Source organism: Gossypium hirsutum, chromosome A03 (assembly GCF_007990345.1).
Source record: "Gossypium hirsutum isolate 1008001.06 chromosome A03, Gossypium_hirsutum_v2.1, whole genome shotgun sequence".
Classification (NCBI taxonomy): Eukaryota; Viridiplantae; Streptophyta; class Magnoliopsida; order Malvales; family Malvaceae; genus Gossypium; species Gossypium hirsutum.
The window spans coordinates 13037151-13056202 of record NC_053426.1 but is presented as its reverse complement, the minus strand read 5'-3'; the positions used below and the strand labels follow the sequence as shown (position 1 = coordinate 13056202).

Genomic DNA, 19052 nt, shown 5'->3' with positions numbered 1-19052 from the left:
TCATCTTAAGAATGTATGCCCGAGCATATCGTATTCTTTCTAATTCAGTTGAATCATTATCTGGCTCCAGAAATGTGTTTCGTAACCAGCCCATCTCAATCCGACCTCCGTTAATATTATCTGGAATAGCACCCAAAAGCTCGTAGCATACGCCCCCCAATCAGCAGATTGAGTGGACCCAGTGACTACGTACCCATCGACCGGCAATCTGAAATGCAATTGCACGTCTTCCAGAGTGATAGTACACTCTCTGCATGGAAGATGGAAAGTGTGCGTCTCGGGTCTCCACCTCTCTATCAATGCATTAATTAGTTTCGGGTCCAACTTGCACCCCCGGCCTATCGTGGCCACATGCCAAAAACTTACTTCCTGCAGATAATTCTCTATCAAGGGCAATGGAGGACCAGACATATTATGGATATAGCATTGCAACACCCGATCTACAGACTATTATAAAAAATTATAAAATAAATATTAATTAAAATTGTATAAATGAAAAAAATTAAATACTATTCAAAAATTAATCAAACTTATCACTTACCATTGTCATTTGATCGATGGATATGTGTTTTGTATCGAGACGAATTAATTCTCCGGCCATTGCTAACACGATTGAATATTTTTTTAATTTAAAAAATAAAACTAATTCAAAAAAATTAAATAGAGCTTTTTTGCAAAAATTAGAGACAACTTTGACAAAAATTGAGAGAAATTTGAGAGAATTTGGAAAGAATTTAAAGAGAATTGTGAGAGGACTATTGTGTAAAAAAATGAAAGGGGGGAGGGGCTTTTATATATATATTTTTTACCATTGGAGTTTGGGGTTTTAACGGTCATGTGACCGTTGGGGGAAAAACGCTTCCCTGGGGGAGCATTTTGCTGACACGTCCCCTGACCTTGCACTGACATGGACGTGCTTTCGGGGAAAATGGTCATTTCCGGTAAATAATCAAAAAGTCGGGCCATTGCGGTAAATAACGAAATAAAAGAACTTTTTTTAGTTAATTGCCCAAAAGTAAAGTGCTTTTAATAATATTTGTTAGAGTAAAAAGTAAAGTAGTTTTAATATAGCAATGGTTTTTTGTTTACTTTCCTTTTCGTTGTCTAAACATAACAAATTTGCAACTCAAACTATAAGTATATGAGTGAATTGGGTAGGGTAGGCTTTTGTTCAGTTAAAGCTCAACTCATTCAAAAAGTAGCATTATGGGTATAAAGATACTAGAAGGTTGAAGCAAATATGGCACAATCCAGTTTCCATGAATAAAAGCAAAAGCTTTCACAAGCACAAGTTAAAACAAATTTCCTTCAAACTTTTTAAACTCAACAAATCTTCTTTAAACCCTACAATATGTAACCTTTTTTTTTTCATTGTCTCACACTTTCAATTCCCGTCTCTCAGCAAAAAGTTTCCCCGTGACGGCCTCGTTGGGAAGCAAAGCAAGCCAGACGCCGGTATCCGCGGCATGCTCTGCCGAGACATTACCGGACCAACTTGTCATAGCAGTTCTGACCCATCCCGGACAATAACAATTTATATATATCTTTTCACCTTCTGGTCGTTCAGAGAGTTGTTTAGCCATTAGCATACTGTAAAGATTAACAGCAAGTTTAGATACAGCGTAGTCGGTAAATTTCTGAGGCCATCCACCTGATTGCCATGTATCAGCTTCAACTTGTTGTAGAAATGTTGACACCATGTTGTCAATTAGTTCCTCAGATAGAGTTTCTAAATTGCTTAGCTTTTCCCTCAAAGCTTCATCTTCAATCCTCTATCACACACACCAAAAATATGCGTATATATATAAATATTTAGTTTGCATTTCAAATAATGCTAATAGAAATGAACATGTACAAGTTGTGAGAACCTAACAACTGATTTACATTATGGTGATCTTCAGTCATGTATTGATGGAAGAATATAAACATTCATTTTCATATTTCACATTAAACGCTTTTCATATTTCACATTAAACACCTTTTAGGAGTCGAAACTTTATTGGTGTGACATTTTGTTAAATTCAAATCTAAACTTTTTTAAATATGAATAAGATTTTAAGTTTGGATAAATAATCTGATCTTTAAATAATTCTACTTGTAGATACTTAAAAGACGTATTATCTTTTTATATAAGAAAAATTGAGAATACTAAATTATGGATATTATGCAACACAAGAAATAAAACATCTTATTAACTGAAATATGTAATATATAATCAAATAATATTGATAATAATAAAACTATTTACTTAAAAAAAAAACAAAACAAAGAGAGATGATTTACTTACACTGCGGCGGCCGTTTAGTTTACCTAGGCGTGAGCTAACATTAACAATACGAGCCCCAGCAGCGGAAGGTCTCATCAATGGAATCATCGCTTTAATCATATTTTTGGTGCCAAAATAATTGGTCTCAATCATCTGCTTCGCGTACTCCATTGAATTTCCAGACACAAGATTGTAGTTAACACCTGCGTTATTTACCTGCCATAATACAAATAGATACTTATAAACCAACATTAAAAGAAACCAATCCAAAGTGGTTAGAGTTTGGATGTTATATATATATATACCAGAATATCAACGCCATCATATTTTTCTTTTATCCATTTAGTAAATTCAGAGATGGATTCCTCGTGCAAGATGTCGAGCTGATGGACATCCACATTGAAACCTCCTTCTTGTAACACCTTGGCTGCTTCAATGCCCACACTTGTGTCCCTTGATGTTAGTATTACAGTCAATCCATGCCCCGCTAGTTGTTTTGCAATCTCAAACCCAATCCCTCTATTTGCACCCGTTACTACAGCAATTGTTTCTTCTGACCACCACCTGTATATACATATATAAACTTACAAAGGAAACTAAATATGTTGCAAATAACCAAAGTACGTACGTACGTACCTTTGATGATCAGAATAAGGAATGGTCCTAAGAAGGGAAATCTCTTGGAGTCTCTTTTCCCTTTTCTCACTGGCCTTTTCCTTTTTCCCTGTCATCTCCTTTGCCTCGTTGATTAACTTCAGGTATTATTCAGGAAGACATTAATTAAATAAAAGAAAAAGAAACAAGTAAATATCTATACCTATGTACGTAATAATAGATTAGAGGCACAACAACATGAAGGTTTTCCAACAGCTGATTTGAAATCCGGTATATCTCATCTTAACTTTGTGGGAGATGTTAGTGGTCAATTCTTGGGAGCTGCTTATTTTTAGGTCAAATCTTCCATCTTTTATGCCTTTAGAAACGTAAGATGCCGTTGCTCATTACTTAATTTCTTTTGCACCACTAATGTGTTCCTGCTTCAATATCAACCAACCAATATTTTATTCAAAAACTACAAATACTGAATTGATGGTTGGTTTTCTTTTCTTCATAAGTTAAAAGGTGTTACAATAGAATTAATTCTTGCGCATAAGAGGGGGGTTGGGAGTTATATAGATGTCAAAAAGGTGTCTCCTTAATAAAAATGCAAAATAATTTAAAGATATTAAAAATATTTAAAAATTCGAACTAAAGAAAATAAAATTATTCACCTAGGACTTTACAATTAGAATATATAAAAGAAAGTTATCAATCCTTTTATTATAATCGGGAAATAAAAAAGACAATTTTGAATTGAATAATTAGCAAACTCGCAGAAATATATTTGTCCGGTGGCACAACTCAAAGTGAGTTCGAAAAGTGGGAGGGTTTGGATAAAAATTTAGGCTTGAAAAATAGCTTGAAAAAAAACATGTTTTCTAAACGGGTCGAGTCGTGGGTAAGGTTTTTTGGCCAAAGCCTAACCCGAATTTGCAAAAAAAAAAATTTGTTGCTTTTTTTTTACTATTTTGCCACTGTTTTTCATTGTTTTGCTATCATTTTGCTATATTGCTACTATTTTATTAGTATTATTTGGATATTGTATAACTCTAGTTTTGTTATTAATTTTGCTACTATTTTAGAGTTAGTTGCTTGCTAAGTTGTACTTATCTTAGTGTTACCCTAAAAAATGCAAAGAAATCATTAAAAATCTTACCAGGAAAACCAATGGGACAAAACCTCGGTTAAGGGAAAAAGAGTAGAACGCGTATTTACTCCCCCTCATAAAAACATCATATAATATCTCATATTCTATGTATTCAATCTTGAATACTAGCTTTTCAAATGACCATTTGAACGTATTTGCTAAGCATTTATATCAACATTCTTTTGAAAGTCATGAGTGAAAGAAAATTTTAAGGGAAATATATTTTGATCTCTTGAGGAGTTTCAACAATAATTATAACAAACTTTAATCATGATCCCTCTATAAAAATACAAATAGGTATTTCGAATCATTTTATAGTCTTCTTTCAACTACTATTGACTAAGTCAAATTTACCACATATGTTCAAATTATTTCAATTCATATAAATAAACAATTTCTCAATAATTTTAATATGCTTCTCGCATTCTAAATCCAAGGATTTTAATATAAACTTTACACTATATAGTGATTCATAAAATATTGTAATAACAACCATTAGACGCAAGTTAAATCTTTTATTAACTGTCAGTTTAATAATATATCTAAAGATTATTGTATTAACCACAAAAGAATATTATATCTTTTCATAATCAATGTCAGAGCTTAGCGAAAAAATTCATATTTTTATTCCGTTTTTGCAAAACTACTTCATTTGTACCCTTACTGGCTTTATACTTTTAGATATTTTGACTACTGTTCCAAAAACTCCACAAATTTAATTATACTTGAGTTGCGTCTTTTTATTTTAACCAATCTATTCCATATCTATATTTCTCAATAGAGTTATTCAAGATCTTCCTTTTATTTCATTATTTCAATAATAATATTGCATGCAAAACCATTGTCGACCAATTTTATTATTCGATTTCACATTTTCTCGAGTTGGTATAACTTGTCGAGATGTTTTTATTTTCATTAGTTTAATCTTCAGTTCCAGGTACCTGAATCTCTTCTGGAGTTTTACTTATTAATTATGTCTTGGGTCTTTTCTGAAGCACTCGCATCCACTATATGATCATCTAGAAGAATTTTTATCTTTGGAACTGATTGGTCTATTATTTATTCTATCTGATTGTCCTACTGGGACTTTGATTCAAATTAAAATATTAGATGGTATATAACACTTAGTTATTCTCATTAAGTGTGTAAATACATTTGAAAATTAACTTGTAATGAGTTATCCTTGTTGAACTTCTGGTTCAAATTACTCTCCACCTAACTCATTACAAGTTATTATTTCTCTCCCCCTAATGTCAAGAAAACTATCGAATCAAAACAGTAATCACAAATCATGTCATAATTGAATCTCCAATACATTTAAAACATATAATAATATAAGGAGACTTGTAATTAATATATATTCCCAACTTTCTTTGAAGATTCATTCATTTTTGTGCATTGTGGTAGAGCAATTGGAGACTTATTGGCTTGATACGTACAACACATAAATCAACATAATCTCATGTTGAAATAAGAAGTTTAGTTCTCATAAGTAATGGTTTAGACATTAATTAAAGGCGTTCAATCAATAATTTCTCTAAACTATTATGCGCATAAATAACAAACTTTTACAAAAAGTTTTTCAAACTCAATTAATAAAAGACTGAGATATAAACTCATCAGTATTAGCAATATGAGTTGTCTTAATTGCATGATCCAAAATTAATTATTTAAATAAACAATCTTGCAAATGATATGTTGCAAATTGATAACACATACGTGATTATTTTGTAGATGTATCTACCAAAATCATATTATATCAAAACATCTACATAGTGGATGAATGAGCCCATATTCATTTAAAAAATGTAATACATTAAATCTCAACTTTAGCTAGTGAGTTTTTAAGAATAATTTTTTATTGAGAACAAGAAACAAATGAAAATTCTTTAAATTAAAAAATCTTTTGGTTCTTTAATAAATGTCCGTATGAATTTTCAATTAATTTTCATATCATATATGATTCAGGATAGTCTAACTGGTCACGCCAAGTAGTAAATGCATTTGTATATGTAAACTTCTAGTTTATTTTAACATGCATTTCAAATGCACTAATAATATCAATATAAATTGTGACAAATTGATAATTTTACTATCATTTATTATACTTTGTATTTACATATAAGTATTATTGTGACATTTACTACTGAAAATGTCTAAATCAATGTGAAGTTTATAATGCCACTAAGTCAACAAAATAAATATAATTTCTAAATAAGTATATGCAATAGTCGCTTCAAGAAATATACAAAAAAAGAAATGATTATAAAATTTATTATATTTATTGCAGACATTCAGTTAAAGGAAAGTGCAAAAAGTAAATTAGACAATAATGTAAGCATATATCATATTTCTTACCAATAAGATTATATAGATATCATCTGCTTCAAAGAATGATAAATTAATATAAATCATTGAACATTCTATATTAAGAATAAACATATGGCAAATTTTGAATCATTCATCTTCTTCTTATCTATTTGTCACTAATGACAATAATTTAAATTTTCATAATTGTTCTGAATTGCTACATTCACTTCAGGGAATTGAGCAAAGCTGGTGGAACAAATAACTTATTATTTTGTTTAGCCATAATGAGATATGAGATCAATTCAAAATACTTTTAAAGTCCTTTTAACAAGAGTTTTGCATAATCAATTAACTACCAAGAATAATTGTGTAGATCATGTATAGAAACAAACCTAAATTAAATAAATCAATAAAAATCACATCTCAAACATAGAAATATGACATTATGAAAAACTAGCATTTTTTTCCTTTTATAACCATCATCATAAGCATGCATTAAATTTAATTTAAAATCCAACCATTCATGCTTATATAACTTTTCATTTACAATTGCTTATGTCATTTCTCTAAATAATTAGCACATGGAATAAAACGTATGAATTACTATCTTTAACAATTCATTGAACTAAATCAAATCGGAATAATCATAAAATTCATTATACTAGATATGTTTTAATCAAATATATTATTTAATTATAAAACCTACTATAGCGACATAAATAAATCTATTAATATTCATTTTCATGAACAATGAGATGTTTAAAACAATATCTAACCCATTTTATCAAAACTTAAAAAGAAGACATCTCAATATATCAAGTTGATTTAAAGATGTACTTTTTTTTTCATTGAGTTTTGACGATTTTATCAAGAAGTAAGCAAATTAAACTCCAATAGTAGACTTTGAATCCAGTTAGAATATATTAATAGCAAACTTTGAGAGTGGATCTTATTTTCCAAGTATACAAGAAGTACATAACCAAGACTTTTCATACATAAGTTTTCTCCCTTGCAAGTTCTCATCTGTAATATTTTTCCACGTAATTTTAATTGAGAAATTATTATAGATACTATAGAGTTATACTCACAAATTTTAAAAAAAAAACTTGCAACTTCAAGTACATTCAACCATAACGAGTTTTAAATAGAATTACCATATTCTATTGCTCACATTTATCTTTTAAATTATTCCAGAATTTAAGTAGATCTTTCACAGTCAAATATTTTGTTTTCAACCTCTTAGCAGAGATGATGACAAAAGAAGATCACAAAGATAGTCATGATCAATTCAATTTATAGCAAGAGTAATAAATATAAATCAATAACACAATCCTCTTTTGATTCATATGAAATATAATCTTTTTCTCATTTACAATCTCAATATGAGATTTATTATAAATATCTTTTAAAACTAATAGATTAACCATCACAAGATATTAATATATTAACTCTTTTGGAGTTTTGTATTATCCAATATTAGAATAATATTGGTTTATATTTTCTTTTATGTTCACTTCGGGATATGCAATAGATTTACCAAGACGAACTTATAAACGTTCCAAAAATCTTTACTTCATAATCACCATCGTAAACATGTGTGGATTTTAAATAAAAATCTATATATTCATGTTTGTCATGATTAGTTTCCAATTATAAAAAATCTTAAAAAATCTTAGTTTAAAAGAAACCTTAAAGTAATAATATTTTTTCATAAAATAATTTTACAAAAAATCAATCAACAAAAGAGAAAAAAAACATACCACATAAAGATTATATAAATTTATTTGCATAAAAGGGCATAAAAAAATTAAAAATTTATGTATACCTAGTGGTTAAAAGTTCTAATAATTACCCATAGTGCGCAAGTTTCAATTGAAATAACAATAGCTCTAAGAGGCAATCGACAAAAGTAAAATTTGGGGTAATTTGTTACTTATAGAAAAAACAATTAAAAGAGAATCGTGCTTATCAAAAGTCTCTATTTATAGGTATAAGGAATTTAAATGAAGTAGGGATCTAATTCTAATCACAATTAGAATTTAAAGTACATCAAAACTTATCTTGATATTGATCAACATCCATTCAATAAGATATTCATAACAAAAAGAATTTTTTCATAATTTTTGAATTTTTTTAAAAAATTTGTAAACTTTTTTAAAAAAAACGTTAAAAATATTTTGTATTTATTTTTTAACTTTTATAGAAATTTGAAAAAATGTATTTTTTTGAATTTTTTTACCTTTTTTTCTCATTTTTGAAAATCCTTTTTCATATTTTTTGAATTATAATTTTTATTTATAATTATCCGAATATTTTTTATAATTTTTAAATTATTTATAATGTTACTTGTAAGACAAAATAATACCATATGAGTAACAGAATGCAAAAGACCAATTTGCTTCAACGGAATAAGTAAGAGCCAAATTGAAATAAATGTATAAAGATGGATAGTTAAATTTGTTATTATAACTTATTAAAATAAATATTTAACAACATAAGCTTAATACAGGGATTCTTTTGCACTTCAATCTAACATAAAATGATTAGTTTGTCTATTTTTACAATAAAAGGATCAAAATGTAATATGAGTTATAGTACTGAGATTGTTATGATACTTTTACCCTAGATTTATATGAACAGTAAAGAATATGTTCCTTTCAATAAAAGGTATAATGATTTATTTGGTCCTTTAATTTTATAAAAAAAATTATTTTAACTTTTTATTTAATTTTTCATCTCTTTTATACGTTGAACTTTTATTTTTTTTATCAAAATATCCTAAAATAAATATAAAAATTAACGTTTGTTAACTTTGTTGATACATAGATGATATGTTAACATTTGAATAATTTTTTAAAATTAAAAAAAATACTTTTTAAATAATTTATTAAAACTTTTTAATTTTTTAAAATTTTTTAAAAGTTAATTAAATGTGTACACGTGATTCACATCCATCTCACATCAACTAATTTAAAAAAATGTTTACCATGAGACACAAATTTAAAGACTAAAAAATGTAGAAAATTGAAAGAAGGGTTAAAATGACTTTTTTTGAAAAGTTGGAGGGCAAATAAATCATTAGGCGAAAAAAAATGTTCGTTTTGCCTAGTGGCCTCTGCTTCTTTCAATCCTTGATCCTGTGATTGATAGAAGAAGAAAGCAAAGCGAAGTCATAACAGAAACACACAGGCACAGAAAAAAGAAGACCCAGAAATTTTAGTCTCTTACTGTATCAGATTCAGAGTTGGGCTCTCAAAGAAAGGGATTTTGGAAGGTCTAGGAGCTTTGGGAGCCAATATATGTTATCTCGTTATCTGGACGTTTGAACCACACCTGTTTCTTCTACCTTCAATAATAACTTTCTTTTCTTTTAGCCTTTTGTAATACTGTTTCTTTGATCGATTCTTTTTTATCTTAGGCAAAAAAACCCATTAAAAAGACTTGGAATTGAGATACTAAGCCTGTTCCTTTGGAATTTTGACTCTATTTTTCCTTATTTTGACCTTTTCTCTCTTCCAACCAAACGAAAGTCTGCATCTGTGGTCTTATTTCTCTTAGTAATTCGAGTCTAATTCTTGGATCCTTCCCTTGATTGATTCTTTGGGGTATATTATTATTACTCTGCCTCAAACGAAAGGGTCTTTTTTTTTTTTTTTGGTTCTTTGTTCCCAATTTCACAAAACAGATCTCTTTCTTTCAAAATCTCCATGCTTGCAGAGAAGAAGAACAGGCCCCCGGGGACAACATTCACAGAGAAATAGGTGAAATTTGCTTAAGATAATTAAAAGCGTTGTCGTTTTGCTTTGTAATGTCTGGGGCAGCAGGGCAGGGTTTGGAGCATGTAGGCTTGCCTAAAATGGAGGCAAAATCCAAACCCGGATGTTGCAACCCGGTCAAAAAACCGGGACCCGTCTCAATGGATCATGTTCTTTTAGCATTACAAGAGACTAAGGAAGAAAGGGATTTAAGGATTCGAAGTTTGTTCAATTTTTTTGATGCAGCTAATGTGGGATTCTTGGATTATGCTCAGATCGAAAAAGGTCTCTCAGCTTTGCAGATTCCGGCCGAGTATAAGTATGCCAACGATCTGTTGAGAGTTTGTGATGCTAACAGAGATGGGCGTGTGGATTATCAAGAGTTTAAGAGGTATATGGATGATAAGGAGCTTGAACTTTATAGGATTTTTCAAGCTATTGATGTGGAACATAATGGGTGCATTTTGCCTGAGGAGCTCTGGGATGCCCTTGTTAAGGCTGGTATGCTATGTTCCCTTTATTATTATTTTATAATAATTGTGGGTTTTTGTTTTCTTTAGCTTTTTTTCTCTTACCTTGACATGTTTGACCGGTTTGTTGAGTTGTTTTCATTGTTTGGGGTTGATAGTGAAATCATACAGTTTGAACTACTCATGGTTATTTGCTTATAAATGGTGAAGCTGTGATGTTATTAATGTCCCTTTCATAGCAGTTGCAACAATTGGCTTTCTGCAGTTTGTAATTCTGTATGTGTTTGCCAGAGAATTTGTTTTCTTTCTTTGTATAAAATCTTTTAATAATTTACCAATTGTCTTACTTTTCTTGGAGACTAGTTGAAGTGATTAACACAACTATAAACAGCTGCTGTGCTCAATGATGGGTGACTGTAAAGCAGATATATATTGTTGATAGCAGATTGCTTTCATTTTATGATATCCTGGTGCTTAAATCCAGTTGAAACACATGTATAACTTTTTCCTTTTATTTAGATATAATATTGAGATTTTGGTGTTGGTGCCTAGATAACAAGCTTGAGGGACAGTCTTTGGGCCAAAGAAATGCTGTTTATCTTAGTTAAATTTTGTGAAATAATTAATGCCAAGTGGATTGGATCATGCATTTACCCGGTGGGACATAATTCATTTAATACTTCATGTCACGTACCGTCAAAACTTATCTATGATGGAAGTTTAATTGAATGCCATACGCTTGCTGTCAGATGTCATTGTGTTTTAACAGCTGTCTCATTTGCACATTAGAGTGGCCAATGGAAGTAAAGAAAGATAAACCTCGACCTTGGAGATCATTTCAAAGTAACAAGAACTGAATTTTAATTGGTAATATAGACTTGTGGCTATGTTATGTGTGTTCTCTAGTTCAAATTTCTAAAGCAATTTGGATTAGACTGTACTTGGGTGTTAGCAAGCATCCGTAGGCAGTTGTGCAAAGCATTTTTTTGTATTGTCTCAAGGAAGATTCTGAGATGGTATAAAGCTTCACATGCAAGATTAGTTTTCTGTTGTGCGGTTCTGTTGAACTTTTCTTATTTCAGTTCTTAAACTGATGGCATTCGATGAGTTTTGATTCTGGCATTCTCTTGTTAAAAAATCTGTTCTTTTAGTTGCAGGCTTTTCCAAAACCAAAGTATTGGTGAGCAGAAATCTGAACCTTAGGTTCATTCTATTTTAAAGGAGTTGCTATTGAGTGTTTTCCTTTTGCTCTAAAATTTGTTGAGGTACCTCAATCAATCCTACAGTTAGGCTACAAAGGTGATATATGAGCTTTTTTGGCAGGTTTGCCACCATCTAAGGGAAGTATTTGTCTGGCTTAATATTTGAGACAGGTCTTGTTGGTATATTCATGTGTCAGTTTGTTTGGCTTGATTGTAGAGACATTGTCTTCTTTTTCTAAAATATTTGCTGATTTGTTTTACTGGATGTTTGAGACAGTTTCTTCATGGTTTTTATTTAAGCATCTATTGATGTCCTTAATGAGAAAACATGTCACTGACTTGGACTTGTGCATATTATAGATGAATCTCGTGCTCGCTTTTTTGAATCATTATTTGGAATTTTCAGAGATTGGGAAACTGTAGGTTTGCTTCTATGATAATCGACATAATGTGTACTTTGTAAGCTTCATGGAAGTGCTTCCATTTGAGTTCATTGTACCCAATGAAAAAGATGTGATGGTAGCTGTGCATTTCGACTTCTCTGATTTAGTTAGTATAAATATATGACAGTACCTGTGCATCATGTGGAAGGCTGATAGTACCCACAGTTGCAGTTAAGCAGTTGTTTTCATCTTATTAGCCTGGCAGTTTGTATTTTGCAGGGATTCAAATTGATGATGAGGAGCTTGCTCGATTTGTAGAGCATGTCGATAAGGACAATAATGGAATCATAACATTTGAAGAATGGAGAGATTTCCTCCTACTCTATCCTCATGAAGCTACTATTGAGAACATCTATCATCATTGGGAAAGGGTTTGCCTTGTAGATATCGGAGAGCATGCTGTTATTCCTCAAGGCATCAGTAAACATGTTAAGAGAAGCAAATATTTTATTGCTGGAGGAATAGCAGGAGCAGCATCTCGCACTGCAACTGCTCCTCTTGATCGGTTGAAGGTGGTTTTGCAAGTGCAGACTACACGTGCTAGTATTCTGCCAGCTGTAAAGAAGATATGGAAAGAAGATGGTGTCTTAGGGTTTTTCCGAGGTAATGGATTAAATGTTGTGAAGGTAGCACCTGAAAGTGCTATCAAGTTCTATGCGTATGAAATGTTGAAGAATGTAATAGGGGACAGTATGGGGAACAAGAATGGTGATATAGGTGCCAGTGGGAGACTTATTGCTGGAGGTGTAGCTGGTGCAGTGGCACAATCTGCCATCTACCCAATGGATCTTGTAAAAACTCGATTACAGACTTGTGCTTCTGAAGGTGGAAGGGCTCCAAATCTGGGGAAATTAACCAAGGATATTTGGGTTCAGGAGGGACCGAGAGCATTTTATAAAGGTCTTGTGCCATCTCTTCTTGGGATTATCCCCTATGCTGGCATTGATCTTGCTGTCTATGAGACCTTGAAAGATTTGTCGAGGACATATATTCTTCAAGATAGTGGTAGTTTTCTGTCTGCTTCTTTTTGGTTCCTTATGTTTCATTAACTTAGGAGCTTCTGGATTTCTTTCTTGCTTTTGTAGAACCCGGTCCTCTTGTGCAACTAGGTTGTGGAACAATTTCTGGAGCTTTAGGAGCAACATGCGTTTACCCTTTGCAGGTTATTAGAACAAGGTACGATCATAACATAATGTACTACTCCCTTGCTTTCTGGTATTTGTGTTCATCTGCATCATCATATACCGATTTTGGTATTTGTATTAACTTCTTTATTATATTTGCTTATTGCTGGGATGTTTTTTTTTTCTTGTTTTCCCAGACTGCAAGCTCAACGAACTACATCAGAAGCTGCGTACAAGGGAATGTCTGATGTGTTTTGGAGAACATTTCGGAATGAAGGTTGTAGAGGTTTCTACAAGGGCCTCTTTCCAAATCTTCTCAAAGTTGTACCAGCCGCAAGTATTACATATTTGGTGTACGAGGCTATGAAAAAGAGTCTAGAACTGGAGTAAGAGAAGTTTGATGGACTTGTGTTTGGCAGAAGTGAAAGTAGAGGTAATGACGAATATATACCGATAAGAAGATAATTAAACAAGAAGTAACACTGATTGTTTTGAGTTATATGATAGATGATGTTTCCCCTTCAGATAATGGGGTGCATAGTTTTGTAGTAAACAATTTTTTCCCCAAGGCTTATCTAAACAAATGATGAGAAACGGATTATGTGACATAATATGTCTGACTTCCAAGTTTATAGGTATGAAAATGGTACTGTTTATGGCGAAAATGCTTAGTAATGGTTCTTTGTCAAGGAGACAGTCTGGTATTATGCTGGTTTTCTTTCTTTTCTTTTTTTCTTTTAAATGAAAATTTCCATTTAACGCGAAATAAGCTATATTTTTATGTTGCTCCAACATTTCATTCTTCTTTTAAGTTCTGTAACACATTAGGACATGGTATGTAGGGGTTATGATTTTTCAAAGGTTTTGTGGAAATCTTGAACAGATTGAGCATACACCTCTACATCTTAACAAGAAATGTTGTTGGGTATAATAATAAGACAGTGTATTTTTTAGGAGAAAACACGAGTTCGAATTTTGGAGATATCATAGTTGGGAGAGTCAGTCATAAGTCTTTGAAAGGAGTCATAAGTCTTTGAAAGGACTAGTGTGGTACAATACTTAGAAAAAAACCATAGAGAACTTCATAGGCTTCTAAATCTGTTGTTATATCAGTCACATCATCATTTCGTATGGTGATTAAAGGCATTTTAATATGCCCAATAACGCCCCAAAATTTTTTATTGTCATTAATGGTAATATTTTAAGAATAGAAATCATAAAATTTCAAAGAGAAAGAATTCAGAATTATTAAAAATATTTGTGGAGTTAATTAAATACCGAAAACGAATATTGAATTTAATTTGGAAAGAAAAACTTGATGAACTATTTTTCTCAATTTAGGAGGTTGAGTAGTTTATAGAAAAATATTTTTGTTAATTATACATTGAAGGAAAAGAGAATATAAGAAAACATCAGTTGTGTGATAATCATTGGATTAAACTTGTGATTTAATATTAGCCATTAAAACTCATTAATTTAGGTAAAATCTCATGTGCAATTTTGTCTATTTATTTTAAAAGGATTTGGACAATTTTAAGAGTGATTTCTAGGGTAAACTATAAAAATAATTATTTTTGTTTGTCTTAAATTATATTTTGTATAAGCCTTCTTGCAACTATTGGATTTTATACATGATTTTATGAGATAGAAAATGGAGAGAAAAGTAGTCTCTTTTTCCATTTCATTTTGATCTCCCACTTGAAGCCTTCTTGAAAACCCATGAAAAATATTACTTTCTAGATTTTTCAAAGCTTATTTTTCATGTTTTATTTTAGTTGAAAATATGTAATGATTGTATGTAATTGAAAAAGGAAGAGGTTGAGAAGATGTAAAAGGGGAGATTAAGGGGTGGTGTCAATTTTAAGCTTCATAGAATATAGGCTCTTTTTTATTTTCATATTACCATGTCACAAAATGGTATTCAATTTATGCGTCTAACCACTTGAATTAATTTCAAAAATAAAATTATTACTAAGTATGTAAATTAGACTAGAAAATAAAATATACTATGAATTGTTATATTGTATGTGTGTTTGTGTGTGTGATGATATATATATATACTAATTTTTTATCCCGTTTGTATTAATTATTATATATTTTCTTATTTTTTAAAAATATATACTTTTTCACAAATAATATGAAAATTTCGTTTTAAATACTATATAAAATATTATTTAATGTATAATATTTAAAAAACTATAAGCATTGTAAAAAATACTATATTGTATAATATAAAATTTTTAAAATAATATGAACATTGTGTAAAATTTAAAATCATATAAATAATTTATAACTATTTGTTTTTTAATATAAAATATTATATTAAAACATACTATGTTTTATATTCATTAATTGGTTAATATTTTTTTAACAATAATCTAATTATAGGTTTTTTAATCATATTTATTCTTTTTAATATCCCCTCTCAAATACTTAAATAGGAGAATAATATGCTTCAGTGTACTAGAATCTAAGTTCTCCTACACTAACAACAATACCGATGCCAGTCGAGTTAAGAGTCAATTGTGACTAATATCATTTTTATGTTAAAAAATAAGTTGCTTCAAAAGAAATTTCTAAAATTAAATTATTGAAATAAAAAAAATATTACATTAAATAGATAATTATAGGGGTAAACTATTAAAATAGTCACTTTTATTTCTCTTAAGTTACATTTTAGTTATTTATGTTTGAAATATTACGTTTCAGTCACTTTACGTTAATGTGTTGTAATATTTTAGTTACTGAGCCGTTAATTGTCATTAATGATGTAACGGTATGCTGAGATGATACGTTAAATCATCATTTCAAATAAAAATTTTAGGTTAAATTATACAATTGGTCCCCATATTTTTTCATTTTGAACAATTTTTTCTTTTATGTTCTTTTAAATTTTCCTTTTTTTCTTTATTTTCTATTCTCTTCTATTTCTCCCTCTATTCTTCTCTCTTTTAACGTAAAAGAAAAAAAAATTACTCAAAATAAAAAAATTATAGAGACCAATTGTTTAATTTATCCTAAAATTTTCGTTTGAAATAATGAATTAACGTGCCACGTCAGCTTACCGTTACACCGTCAACGAAAATTACCACTCAATGACTAAAATGTAACATTTCAAACATAAAAGACTAAAATGTAAGCTGAGAAAAATAAAAGTTACTATTTTGGTAGTTTGCTCATGATTATATGGCCAAATGGAAGGAGAGATTAAAAAAATAAACAAGAAAAGTGTAGTTGAATGGCGTGTAGCCTCAGGAGGCTTCCATGATGCTAAACGTGTACACTTGAAAGTATGAATAAGTGTCTCTTCACTTTAGTTCGGTTCTCCTCTCTGTCCAGAACTCTCTCCATTTCTCCATCATCCTCCTCTCCTTTCTTATTATATAAACGAATAAATCCACCCTGCAAGTTATCTGTTGAAAAGGAGCTTACGATCAAACTATGGCATCTAGATCAATTGTAAGTTTTTATTTCTTATTTTTTCTTTTGATTTTCTCTTTCGGGTTGCGTTAAAACTTGTTTCCTATGACAATTGCAGGGTTGTTTGAAGCAGTTGACGAATCATTTGCGAGGAAAGGCGAGTTATGCGACCTTAACGCCACCGAAACTGAAATCCTACTCACCAACAGCCGATTTTGGCTACTCTAAAGATGCTAAGCCGCCAAAGAAAGTGAGGGGCGATATGGTGGCGGTGTACGTAGCAATCGGCATGATAGCGCTGTCAACCTCACTGGGCCTTCACACAGTGGTGCAACAGCTGAAGAACTCGCCTGATGTGCGAGTTAACAAGAAGAGAAGAGAGAGTTTACCAGAGGTGGAGGAGCCTGATCGAGTGCTCGATGAAGCAGACAGGTTCATCAAGCAGTCGTTTTTCAGGAAAGTTGCCCATATTCAGAAAGATGACGATCACTACGCCATTGATGATCCAACACGGGCTGACATGTTTGCTGTCACTCCTACCTCGAGGGCTGAAACTCTGAAATCAGTTGGTGTTCTTGATGGTTAATGTTATATTTAGTTTCCAGGTTTTTCTGGGGGAACTTTCTACATTTCTCCCTATGGCTCATCCTCAAATGTTGTAAATATACAGTAAAATAATGGGGTTTCAATAGTTGGTTTGTTGTTTCACTTTGATGTGCGATGCTGTGTCGAGTGGAATGTTGAAAAAATGGATTTTGATGGCCAAGAAAGTATTGATTAATCATAGCCGTCCAATTTTCACGTGTAGAAATCCCCTGCCCCTGCCCATCATCACACATTTTATTATTAACAATTTAAAATGAACTATTTATCATAATATTGTTATGAGTTTTAATAATTTTAAATCGTCAATTTATGACATAATTCAATTAATATTATTAATATATAATAGTATAATTTATTTTAAGTAGGAAATATTTTTAATTTATTATTAAAATAATTAATAAATATTTTATTTTTAAGATAACTAACCCGGTTTAATTATGATGGTTATGACTTTAAAATTATTTTTTAAATTTTATTAATTATTTTAAGGAAGAATTAAACGAATTTTAGTGATTAATTTGTAGGAATAATTTCGATAGTTATTGAGCATAATTAATAATTTGAATTTTACATATATATATTTACATGAATAATACATTGAAATATATCAATATTAATTATATTATTCTTTTTGACATAATATTCAGAATATTTAGAATTGTCTATATTTTATTTTTAAAGAATATAATACATTTCGGCACATTTAAATTTACGTCTTTTTATATTAATAATAATGTAGTTAAAAAAATTCAACACTCATAGGAATATTTATATTTATATTAAAAAAAATACATCAATTGATAAGATAAGGTACTGACAAGCTTGAAAGTATCATTAGTTTTCCTCTTCCCATATTTATTTTTTATATATAAATTTCATAGTATAAATTTTGTTTAATTAAAATTACATTTGGAGCAAATCCTAATACATTTGTGTACAAACCTCGTTTTATCTTATTTTTTATTTGTATTTTCTTAAGTTGTACCATTTTTTTAGTTTAAGGTTCTTCCCCTCCCTAAACCCAAAATTTTACTTAACCATACAATGGTCGATACAAAGAAAAATATATAAGATTAATATATACAAGATCATTTACAACAATAATTTCAAGTAAACATCTTGAGCTTAATGGTTGTCTAGTCTATATAAATAGATGGAGACATTTATTACGGTTGTGCCTGACATTTCTACAAAGGCCGTATCTTTTTGGTTCGCCTGTTTCTCTCAAATTCATCTCATTTCGAATTCGACTTGACTGCAGTCGACCTTGCAGCTTGCATCACAATCCCAGATTTGGTAGCAAAACAAGCGTAGGAGTAGGCAAAATATCCTAATATACCTCATTCCTCATTCGAGGAACTCATGTCTCCAAACATTGAAGATTTGATCGAGTTTGTACACATCATCCACGTATTTCATATAGTCTGCATAAGAAAGGGCATATGCTGCAATCGCATGAGCATACGAAAATCGGAGTGCTTGAAACCTTCCGCAATCGCACTACCTTTGCCTAAGGTTGACCCCATACAATGTATTAGGAAAAGTTGTAAGTGGAAAGTTTCAAATTCACGCTATATACATTTAGCCAACTTCGAGCGTGCTTTTCTACAATTGTCCTGGCTTGTAGTTCCTTGCAGAAGATGTGACTTGCATTCATCAATGCTTGATATTTCTCTCCCATCGTCGCAAACAACTCACTCAATCACCAA

General features: G+C 30.6%; 3 protein-coding genes across 4 annotated transcripts; 2 read left to right on the top strand and 1 right to left on the bottom strand.

Moving 5' to 3' along the window:
- Window positions 1-1241: 1241 nt before the first annotated feature.
- On the bottom strand, window positions 1242-3164 carry LOC107888022 (carbonyl reductase [NADPH] 1). Its single transcript, XM_016812206.2, has 4 exons — window positions 2903-3164; window positions 2572-2830; window positions 2288-2482; window positions 1242-1772 (listed from the first exon to the last, which is right to left on the bottom strand). The coding sequence occupies exons 1-4, from the start codon at window positions 2995-2997 to the stop codon at window positions 1377-1379; spliced, it is 945 nt and encodes a 314-aa protein (XP_016667695.1). The 5' UTR covers window positions 2998-3164; the 3' UTR covers window positions 1242-1376.
- Window positions 3165-9392: 6228 nt separating this feature from the next.
- On the top strand, window positions 9393-13982 carry LOC107886180 (calcium-dependent mitochondrial ATP-magnesium/phosphate carrier protein 2). Of its 2 annotated transcripts, XM_041108702.1 has the most exons (5): window positions 9414-10084; window positions 10325-10579; window positions 12413-13198; window positions 13279-13369; window positions 13515-13982. In XM_041108702.1, the coding sequence occupies exons 2-5, from the start codon at window positions 10474-10476 to the stop codon at window positions 13705-13707; spliced, it is 1176 nt and encodes a 391-aa protein (XP_040964636.1). In that variant the 5' UTR covers window positions 9414-10084; window positions 10325-10473; the 3' UTR covers window positions 13708-13982. The 2 variants fall into 2 exon arrangements, with proteins under 2 accessions (XP_016665525.1, XP_040964636.1); XM_016810036.2 differs by having other exon boundaries at window positions 9393-10579.
- Window positions 13983-16539: 2557 nt separating this feature from the next.
- LOC107886181 (uncharacterized) lies at window positions 16540-17445 on the top strand. Its single transcript, XM_016810037.2, has 2 exons — window positions 16540-16776; window positions 16856-17445. Exons 1-2 carry the CDS (start codon window positions 16759-16761, stop codon window positions 17321-17323), a joined length of 486 nt encoding a protein of 161 aa, XP_016665526.2. The 5' UTR covers window positions 16540-16758; the 3' UTR covers window positions 17324-17445.
- Window positions 17446-19052: the final 1607 nt, after the last annotated feature.